Source organism: Sphaeramia orbicularis, unplaced genomic scaffold (genome assembly GCF_902148855.1).
Source record: "Sphaeramia orbicularis unplaced genomic scaffold, fSphaOr1.1, whole genome shotgun sequence".
Classification (NCBI taxonomy): domain Eukaryota; kingdom Metazoa; phylum Chordata; class Actinopteri; order Kurtiformes; family Apogonidae; genus Sphaeramia; species Sphaeramia orbicularis.
The window spans coordinates 377,519-389,368 of NW_021941504.1; the positions used below are offsets into that span (position 1 = coordinate 377,519).

The window sequence follows — 11,850 nt, forward strand, 5'->3', positions numbered from 1 at the left end:
ACAAACTATCATCCAACAAAAAACATGAATAAACTGAACAAACATGAACATGACACATCTAAATAGAAATAAGTGTCATTTTAACAGCATTTCGTTCGTTTTGTACATGTTTTATTCTTGCTTATTTTGTTCATATTTGTTAGTTTTTTGGGGTTTTTTTTGTTCATTTCTGTTCATATTTCTCTAATTTTAGTTCATTTTTATCATTATTTATTGGTTATTCTGTTCAGGTCAGTTCAGATTGGGTCATAAACAACAACCTGAAACGTCTAAATTCTGTAAAACCTGATCTGTTAAAAACTAGCCACAAAATGGAATTTTTTGGAGTGAAAATATTTCTTTGCCCTTTTACCATAATTTAAACAAAACATTTTGCCAAATCATTTTGTATATGATATAATTTTTTGTATCATATTTGATATTTTGGGTGTTTTTGACAACTTTTTGCTCATAACATTAACTTTAGATACAAAAATACATTTTATCAGCAACATTTTTAAAATATACAACATTTCAGGTGGTTGTTGTTTTGTTTTTTTTTTTTACATAAAACTTTTCACAGCCTTTTTATTTCCTCTGAATGGCTCCGAAATTTCAATATTTTTCTATATTTTTTTAAAATGTCAACTGAATAACAATAAATTTGTTTTTCTAAACGTAACTTTTTGAAAATAACCAAAGACTTTCCCACAAAATGTGTGGATGGTTTAATGACAGCAGCCCATATGAAAATAGTACAAAAAAACCAAACAAAAAAACCAAAAAAACAAAAGAAGTCCCTCCATCATCTGCAGTGTGATGATAATCCACCAGGGGGCAGAAAACACAGATCAGGTCACATACAACAGGTTTATAATCAGAGTATTGATCTGAGTGATTAGATAAAAGTCTGTGAATCTATTGTATCAAATCTGATCCAGATGTTTTTAAAGGGTTAAAGTTCATCTGTGTATTTGTACTAATATTCAGTCTGTTATTAAAGGTGCAGTCTGTAGGAATCCTGTTCATTTAAATCCTCATCTCAGTGACAGTAGTATTCCAGACAGAAGATTTACATTTAAAGCTCAGTGTCAGCCCCAAATGATGTTTATGATGTCATTGTGTGTTTGGTCTGAGGCTCCGCCCATCACCTGTCTGCCAATCACAGTCAGTACCTTAGTTCATCCAGGTTGGCAGTTCCACTGAGCTGCAGCTGAACATTTCTGATCACAAATGTCTGACCTGAAGAAACCCAAAAGGACTAAAGGGATTATTCCAACTATGACAAAGAGACAAAGAGAGAAACAAAACAAGGATCTGGAGGAGAAGAATGAGAAACAGACGACTGAAACAGGAGAAGAATTAGAAACAGACGACTGAAACAGAAGAATTAGAAACAGACGACTGAAACAGAAGAATTAGAAACAGACGACTGAAACAGGAGAAGAATTAGAAACAGACGACTGAAACAGAAGAATTAGAAACAGACGACTGAAACAGGAGAAGAATTAGAAACAGACGACTGAAACAGAAGAATTAGAAACAGACGACTGAAACAGAAGAATTAGAAAACAGACGACTGAAACAGAAGAATTAGAACAGACGACTGAAACAGGAGAAGAATTAGAAACAGACGACTGAAACAGGAGAGAATTAGAAACAGACGACTGAAACAGAAGAATTAGAAACAGACGACTGAAACAGAAGAATTAGAACACAGACGACTGAAACAGAAGATTAGAAACAGACGACTGAAACAGAAGAATTAGAAACAGACGACAGAAACAGAAGAATTAGAAACAGACGACTGAAACAGGAGAAGAATTAGAAACAGACGACTGAAACAGAAGAATTAGAAACAGACGACTGAAACAGAAGAATTAGAAACAGACGACTGAAACAGAAGAATTAGAAACAGACGACTGAAACAGGAGAAGAATTAGAAACAGACGACTGAAACAGAAGAATTAGAAACAGACGACTGAAACAGAAGAATTAGAAACAGACGACTGAAACAGGAGAAGAATTAGAAACAGACTGAAACAGAAGAATTAGAAACAGACGACTGAAACAGGAGAAGAATTAGAAACAGACGACTGAAACAGGAGAAGAATTAGAAACAGACGACTGAAACAGGAGAAGAATTAGAAACAGACTGAAACAGAAGAATTAGAAACAGACGACTGAAACAGGAGAAGAATTAGAAACAGACGACTGAAACAGAAGAATTAGAAACAGACAACTGAAACAGAAGAATTAGAAACAGACGACTGAAACAGGAGAAGAATTAGAAACAGACGACTGAAACAGGAGAAGAATTAGAAACAGACGACTGAAACAGGAGAAGAATTAGAAACAGACGACTGAAACAGGAGAAGAATTAGAAACAGACTGAAACAGAAGAATTAGAAACAGACGACTGAAACAGGAGAAGAATTAGAAACAGACGACTGAAACAGGAGAAGAATTAGAAACAGACGACTGAAACAGGAGAAGAATTAGAAACAGACGACTGAAACAGAAGAATTAGAAACAGACGACTGAAACAGGAGAAGAATTAGAAACAGACGACTGAAACAGAAGAATTAGAAACAGACGACTGAAACAGAAGAATTAGAAACAGACGACTGAAACAGGAGAAGAATTAGAAACAGACGACTGAAACAGGAGAAGAATTAGAAACAGACGACTGAAACAGGAGAAGAATTAGAAACAGACGACTGAAACAGGAGAAGAATTAGAAACAGACGACTGAAACAGGAGAAGAATTAGAAACAGACGACTGAAACAGAAGAATTAGAAACAGACGACTGAAACAGGAGAAGAATTAGAAACAGACGACTGAAACAGAAGAATTAGAAACAGACGACTGAAACAGAAGAATTAGAAACAGACGACTGAAACAGGAGAAGAATTAGAAACAGACGACTGAAACAGAAGAATTAGAAACAGACGACTGAAACAGGAGAAGAATTAGAAACAGACGACTGAAAGAGGAGAAGAATTAGAAACAGACGACTGAAACAGAAGAATTAGAAACAGACGACTGAAACAGAAGAATTAGAAACAGACGACTGAAACAGGAGAAGAATTAGAAACAGACGACTGAAACAGGAGAAGAATTAGAAACAGACGACTGAAACAGAAGAATTAGAAACAGACGACTGAAACAGAAGAATTAGAAACAGACGACTGAAACAGGAGAAGAATTAGAAACAGACGACTGAAACAGGAGAAGAATTAGAAACAGACTGAAACAGAAGAATTAGAAACAGACTGAAACAGGAGAAGAATTAGAAACAGACGACTGAAACAGGAGAAGAATTAGAAACAGACGACTGAAACAGGAGAAGAATTAGAAACAGACTGAAACAGAAGAATTAGAAACAGACTGAAACAGGAGAAGAATTAGAAACAGACGACTGAAACAGGAGAAGAATTAGAAACAGACGACTGAAACAGGAGAAGAATTAGAAACAGACGACTGAAACAGAAGAATTAGAAACAGACGACTGAAACAGGAGAAGAATTAGAAACAGACGACTGAACAGGAGAAGAATTAGAAACAGACGACTGAAACAGAAGAATTAGAAACAGACGACTGAAACAGGAGAAGAATTAGAAACAGACGACTGAAACAGGAGAAGAATTAGAAACAGACGACTGAAACAGGAGAAGAATTAGAAACAGACGACTGAAACAGAAGAATTAGAAACAGACGACTGAAACAGGAGAAGAATTAGAAACAGACGACTGAAACAGGAGAAGAATTAGAAGACCGACGCCAACTCTGCTTTAGTCTGACCACCGTAAGAACCACTGAGAGCCAGGACCGCCGTCTGCACCCGGTCCCAGACCGGTGGTCTGTGCACCCGGGGCCGGGCTGCAGTCTCTTCTCCTGGCCCTGGTGAACAGACTGCCGGTCCGGGACTGGTGAACAGACCTGGTACCGGTGCAGGACTTGTCTCTGTCCATGGTAGCTCCTTGTAGTTCAGTGTTTTCTGTGGAAGTGACCTCTGCATCTAGCGGTGTGGAATCCAAAAGGGGGGGGGGGGGGGGGGGGGGGGTCAGTAGTCAAGCGTCCATGATTTGGACAGGGGGTGGTTGGGGGGGGCAGGAGTGATCCGTGCCGCCTGTGCTTTGTAGAAGTCAAAGATAAACTTGTGGCTCATTTCCCTTTTCTCTTTCTCCTGAATGTGTGTAAACTTTCATTAGTGTTCAGACGTTTGTCTGTTCTATATCAGACTGATGGAGAATCAGTCTGGGGAGGATTTGTTTGTATGAAACTTCTGCTGTGGTGGACAGGAGCAGTGGAAACACTAGTAGTAGATGCTCATGCTGGATCTGTCCACCCCTGGTCTGAGGGGAGGAGCAGAGGAGACCACGCTGTACAGCAGGGGTCACCAGTCCTGGTCCTCGAGGGCCGGTATCCTGCATGTTTCAGATATTTCCCTCTTCACCTGACAGTCGTTATCAGGCTTCTGCTGAGCTTGATGATAGGCTTATGGTTTGAATCAGGTGTGTTGGAACAGGGATACATCTAAAACAAGCAGGATACCGGCCCTCGAGGACCAGGACTGGTGACCCCTGCTCTACAGTATTTGGAATGGGACTGCAGTACCAGTTTGGGCCACAATCCTACATACGACACCTTTACATGTTTGAAATCCACTGTATGTGAACGTTCTAATAAACGTGTTTACATAATCAAACTGAGGCTGAATATGACAGAGTAAATCCTTCATCCTTTACCTGATCTGAGTCCAGGTGGATGTAAATGTCAACCATGTCCCCAGATAATAAACCCTGGACAGAATAAATTGGACACATGTGGAAGGACACGACTTCAAACGGACCTCAGAAGGCGTTTGGAAAAAACTAGAACTTCTGAACGGTGGAAATGTCACAGATCAGATCCACATGGAAATGTACCGTTCATTGGTCTGAGTCCCTTTAAATGGACCCTCTACTGTCCTCTGTCCTTCAGTTTGGCACTTATTTTGTTTGTTTTTCTACATTTTGTTGCCAAGTTCATTATTATTATTATTTAATTTTTTCAATTTTGTTCAGTTTGTGGCTTATTTAATTCATGTCACTTATTATTTTGTTGATTTCTTATTAATTTTGTCCCTTTTATTAATAACTTTGGCTGTTTTCATTCATTTCATTTGCTATTTAATTAGTTTTCCTTCATTTTGTTCATTTTGTTATTTATTTTATTAATTTTTCTACATTTTGTTGCCAAATTTCTTTCTTTCTTTCTTTCTTTCTTTCTTTCTTTCTTTCTTTCTTTCTTTCTTTCTTTCTTTCTTTCTTTCAGTTTCATTTACTTTGTGGCTAATTTTGTTCATGTCACTTATTTTGTTGATTTTTGTTTTTACTCAGTTTTGTTCTTTTTATTCAGTTCTTTGGCTGTTTTTGTTTATTTTGTTGCTTAATTTCTTCTTCTCTAAGTTAATTTTAGTCAAATTCTTGCATATTTTTTCATCTTATTATCTTGTACATTTTTAAACTCATTTTTGTATATTTTATGTACTATTTAATTTATATAAACTGAGTGTCTGTCCGCTGTCATGTATCAGAGTCCACAGGTTCAGTATTTTTCAGTATTTAAAGCAGGTTTCATGTGTTCCAGCTGATTTCACAGTTAATTCCCTCTTTATCGTCTCCACAGAGAATGTTTCCAGTTCTTTTTTTCTTAAAGGCTTTATTCTCCTGCAGGTAAAGTTTCACTGAAATGACTTCACAGGTTTTTACTGTTTCTATCTGGGACGGACTTTAATCTCATTTCTCAAACCGTCACTTTAACTGTGAAGATTCCTCCTAAAGTTTCACCGTTTTATTACAAACCAGTCAAGTCCATAAAGTGTTGTGAGTTTCAGATGTTTCTTTGGTCAAACTGGGCTTTTTATCTGTTTCATGTTTGTGTCTTAAAGCCTCCAGGAAGAAGAAGAAGAAAAAAACACTCAACATTTCATTTTCCCAAAAAAAACAACCTCTGTAGCAAAATGTGGTGGTGGAGACCAAAACAGAGCTTAAAAGAGGACAGATATCTGATGAAGGAAGGAAGGAAGGAAGAAAGGAAGGAAAGATGAAAGGAGGTAAGGAAGAAAGACAAAAAAAGGAAGGAAGAAAGGATGAAAGAAGGAAGAAAGGACGGAAAGAAGGAAGAAAGGAAGGAAGAATGAAAGGACGGAAGGATGAAAGACAGAAAGAAAGAAAAAGAAAAAAGAAAGAAAGAAAGAAAGAAAGAAAGAAAGAAGAAATTAAGGACGGAAGGAAGGAAGGAAGAATGAAAGGATGGAAGGATGAAAGACAGAAAGAGAAAGAAAGAAAGAAAGGATGAAAGAAGAAATGAAGGAAGGAAGGAAGGAAGGACGACCTCAGTACCTTCATCTAAAACAGATTTGTTTTCTTCCCCTCGGTCCTTGCTGCAGGTTACTGTCATCCGTCCGTCCGTCCGTCCGTCCGTCCGTCCGTCCGTCTGTTCAAACCCTGGCGTGCACCTGTACTTCTAATCCTTCTATAAATGACCCAGACCAAAGTGGGCTCAGCAGATTGAGGTTTAAACCAGCGGACCATGGATTCATAACCTTCTGTGACCGGATCAACATGGCCGCCGTCACCGCTGCCGTGCGTGACGCCGCCGCCGCTCGGCCGAGTCAAAGCTACAGACTCTAAATCTCACGCTTGGACGGCTGCAGTGCACTCTGGGAAACGGTGTTATTCATCAACACCCAATCAGAGGCAGCCGTGGGGCGGAACAGAAGGTCGAGGAGCTGATGAAGACGTCGCCACGGAGACGGAAACAACACACACAGCCGACAAAACGACAGTTCATCAGACAGAATGTACAGCACGTTTACACTGTTTATACTGTTTATGTTTAGACATTTTTATACTTTTATATATTTAATCTTTACTCTTTCATACAGTATATTTATAATTTTAACATATTTAAATTCTTCACTACTTTATATCTTATACTTTTTAACATACAGTATGTTTGTATTTTATTGTGTTGTTATTTACATGTAAGTTCACTGTCACTGGTACAGACCACCTGGTGGAACTACACGAAAGTCTATTCTATTCTATTCTGTTCTGTTCTGTTCTGTTCTGTTCTGTTCTATTCTATTCTATTCTATTCTATTCTGTTCTGTTTCTGTTCTGTTCTGTTCTGTTCTGTTCTGTTCTATTCTATTCTATTCTATTCTATTCTATTCTGTTCTGTTCTGTTCTGTTCTATTCTATTCTATTCTATTCTATTCTATTCTGTTCTGTTCTGTTCTATTCTATTCTATTCTGTTTTTTCTATTCTATTCTAAAATTTAAAAAAAGGAGAGTTAATGTTGAAAAAAAAAAAAAAAAAAAAAAAAAGTAGAGTGAATGTTTGAACTCCTGATCTAAACCCTGATCCTCCCAGAGTCCAGACGCCTGGTGTCCAGTGTGTTCAGCGGCTTTAATCTGGATGGGTCAGAGACTGGACCGTCCCCTCACTGACCAACAGATCAGTCATAATACACACACACACACACACACACACACACACACACTCTGGAAGTGTGAAAGTGAGTGTTAAAGCAGGAGACGGATGGAGGAGGAGGGAAGAGTCAAACATGTCCAACAGGCAGGACACAGCGGGGGGGGGGGGGGGGGGGGGGGGCTGAAGACACACACCAGGGACACATGGGACCTGTATTAACCTGTAGGTGACCTTTGACCTCACCTCCGTCACCATGGGAACATGGTTCAGCCATGATGGATAAGATGAATGTGGATGTATGTGGAAGTAAGGGGACATATGTGTATGTATGTGTATGCATGGGGACATATGTACATGTATGTGGACATATGGGGACATATGTGTATGCATGGGGACATATGTACATGTATGTGGACATATGGGGACATATGTGTATGCATGGGGACATATGTACATGTATGTGGACATATGGGGACATATGTGTATGCATGGGGACATATGTGGACAAATGTGTTTGTATGTACATGTATGTGTATGTATGGAGACATATGTATGTGGACATATGTATGTGGACATATGTATGTGTATGCATGGGGACATATGTGGACAAATGTGTTTGTATGTACATGTATGTGTATGTATGGAGACATATGTATGTGGACATATGGGGACATATGTGGATGTATGGAGATGTGTGTATGTATGTGGTCATATGTGTATCATGTGGATGTATATGTGGACATATGGGGACATATGTGGATGCATGTGGACTGTGGATGAAGCCCGTCCAGTGGATCAGCGTCTGTCAAAGTCTTTTTCAAGATGATTTTAAAACTAGAGCAAGGAGGACGGGGTGGGGGGGGAGGTGGAGGAGGAGGATGAAGGGAGACAGGGGAGGATGGAGGGGGAGGATGTGGGGACAGAGGAGGCCGGCGGTGGCGAGGAGCAGCTCCTTTAATCATCATCATGTGTCCGCTGACAGTGGGTCGGACCTGGACACTGGGGCCCAGACGTCCAGACCTGGACTCCATCTGCTCCTCATATCCTTCAACAATGAACCACTAATGGGAATAAATGGACCTCATCACAGGGACGATGAAGACGAAGAGGCCGAGGAGGACGAAGGATGGACACTCGCACAAGTTCCCGCTAACTTTTATTACACATTAGTCCAGTTCACAAAAGTCTGGGAGGTGTCCATTATTGTGTCCATTATTATGTCCGTTATTGTGTCCATTATTATGCCTTTCATGATGTCTGTTATTATGTTTGACCTTTGACCGTCTATGAATGGAAATAAATAACTAAATATTGATAATTAGCTAAACATTTTCCTCTTTCACTTCATCTTTGATTAAGCTGAATGACAGTGATTCAGCTTTGAAATGAAATTACAGCCTATTATTATTATTATTATTATTATTATTATTATTATTATTATTATTTTGCTCTTTAATCTTTTCACTTAAATACATTTATATCATTTATAGATGATAACTGCAACAACAACACAAAAAGATGAAGATATGATACTAAAACTATAAATGAAAAAAGTCAGTTGTCATCTGCATATAATAATATAAAAACTGACTTTAACTTAATACTGGACTAATTTTCCTGTACTGACAAATTCAGATTTTTCTAACTTCTAATGCTGGAGGTGGATGTAAATCATCCAACTTAACCAGCTTAATAAAGAAAAGAGTAAATGTAGTGAATACAAATATGAATCTGTGAAATAAAGCCAAATACGAGTGACTCAGTAATTCAACATAATATTCTGTTGAAATAACTCTACTAATGTAACAATATTATTTATAGTGAATGAAAACTCTGAAACAGTGACAAAAGGATGAAACCTACAACTAAAAAGAAAACTAGCCACGAAAACATAATTAAGTGAATAAAGTCAGATATTGTCTGCTGATGTCACTATAAACAGATGTTATAACTTTAATAATAATTAATAATATTAAAAGGAGATTTAATCCTGTCAGTGATCCAGTCATTAGACCAGTCCACACTGGTTTAGTTAACCTGGACACGTCCGGTCCATATTGATTCCAGCTGGAGTTGAATGGTTTCCTTTCAGTCACATCCACCTTTTATTGATGAACTGACTGTTCCCCCTGTGGACCAGAAAAACCCCAGGGTCCACTTAACACCAAGACCGACCAGAACCAAGAGCAACACAAACAAACACAGAAGAAGAAGGAGAAGAAGAAGAAGAAGAAGAAGAAGCAGACACAGAACTGGTCCTCCTATATTTCTAACTGAACTCCTCCTGTTTTTATCTAAACAGATAAAACTGAATCAACATTTTTCTTTTTCTTTCTTCTTTCTCTTCTTTGTCTTTTTCAGTCCAGTCTCGCATTAACTGAACATAAACTCAGTGACTATAACCCGACCTTATTCATGGAACTCATTATTTGGTTCATTTTTATTCATTTTACTTGTTATTTTATTTATTTTTGTACATTTTTATTGTGTACATGTATTTTTTTTCCCCATTGGTCATATGTGACGACCGTGAACAGCCCAATAATGACATGCATTAATATTATTATTGATTATGTCTCTGTCACGTTACTAGATGGACAGATGGAAAATGGACAGGTGGACAGTCCAGGGACAGTTAGTGGAACGTCCAAGGTTCGATGAATATTACTACTGTCAGACTTCTACTTGGATCTGTTTTTTTTTTTTTTTTTTTATTAATCGTCCATGAAGCTCCTCAAGGTTGAAAATGCACAACAGATGTCTAAAATAAAACTAAAAATAAACGACTGAATGTTTTTTACCTTGAACAGCAGTAGCTTCACTGTGTTCCTGATACTGAGGTGAATGTGGTGGAAGCAGAACCAGAGGAAAGATCCTTCAGATTCCACTGACATGAACAGGTTTATGTTTTCAGAGGATGGACCGGTCCACAACTGAGGGTTCTACAGGGTTCTGCAGCATACTGACAGTTCTACAGGATTCTCCAGGGTTCTCCAGAGTTCAACAGAGTTCTACAGGGTTCTACAGAGTTTAAGATCCACTTCAGTTTAGTCCAAACCTTCTAAAGTCCACGTTCACCAGGATCTGATAAGAAATACACAGAACAAAACCAGCACAAACTGAACAGAGCTGAAGGTCTGGACTGAACATGGACCAGGACCACGATGGACCCAGAACAGGATCAGTGGAAAAGAACCACAGACCCACAACCAAACGTAGTAATGTAATGTAGTCCCCCCACGCCCCCATGACCCCCCCCCCCCACACACACACACACACACAAATCAATTCCACAGTCATCTTAGACCAGAATCAACAATTCATACAAGAAGACGATTCAGTCTCAGTTCATTAAATATATTTGTTCTCAAACCAGCAGAACCAGCAGAACCGACCATGAACACAACCAGGAAACACACAAACACACAAACACATTTCACCACACACCTGATCCTCAACAACCAAACTAAACCAAATTCAATCCAGTCCATTTTCACTGTCTCATCCTCAAACGTTCCCTGGTCTGAACCACAGAAAAACCAAACTGTTCTGATCATGAAGGTGAAGCTCAGACTCAGATCCTGGATTTGATCCATTCACCTGTTCGACTCATTAAATAAATTAAATAATCAATAATAATAATAATAATAATAATAATAATAATAATAATAATAAACCCGTCACCTCCATGTTCCTTCATTCATGGATTATTTCCTCTTCAGCTCAAACACAATCGTCCAGACCTTCATCAAACATCAGCAGAACAGAACCAAACATCTGTTCACAGGCCCCGCCCACTGACCCCGCCCCCCACAGTCCCCGCACCCCCCGGTCCACTCACCGTACTCGATGTCGTAGAAGACGATGAACTTCTGCCACCGCAGCTCATCCACCAGCGTCAGCATCACGTCGTTGAGACGCACCGGTGGCCGGGCGGCCAGGGTGTAGCGCTGCCCCCCGGGGCTGGGGTTGAAGCGGCAGGCGGTCCGCGGAGAACCCTCGCTGTTCCTCTGGATGAACAGGTGGGGGATGTGCATGGCGTCCGTCAGAGACTGGAGGGCGCTGGCCGACGCACAGCCCGTGGACGTCACCAACGCCAGGATGCCCTGGTTCATCAGCTCACAGGCTGCGGAGGAAACGAAGGGTTAATATGGACGCCAGGGGGTCAAATATAAGGAACAAATATGGACACCAGGGGCCAAACATAAGGCCCAAATATGGACACCAGGGGGTCAAACATAAGGCCCAAATATGGACACCAGGGGCCAAACATAAGGCCCAAATATGGACACCAGGGGTCAAACATAAGGCCCAAATATGGACACCAGGGGGTCAAACATAAGACCCAAATATGGACACCAGGGGGTCAAACATAAGACCCAAAT

General features: G+C 39.5%; 1 protein-coding gene across 2 annotated transcripts in view; it reads right to left on the reverse strand.

Annotated features, from left to right (window-relative positions):
* Positions 1-11,588, reverse strand: part of LOC115415980 (glutamate receptor ionotropic, delta-1-like) — a 242,015-nt gene extending 230,427 nt beyond the window's left edge. For both annotated transcript variants that reach the window (XM_030129660.1, XM_030129659.1), the window contains exon 1: positions 11,307-11,588. In XM_030129660.1, coding sequence (XP_029985520.1) covers positions 11,307-11,580 — 274 coding nt within the window. In that variant the 5' untranslated portion in view covers positions 11,581-11,588. The remainder of the gene's footprint in view (positions 1-11,306) is intronic.
* Positions 11,589-11,850: the final 262 nt, after the last annotated feature.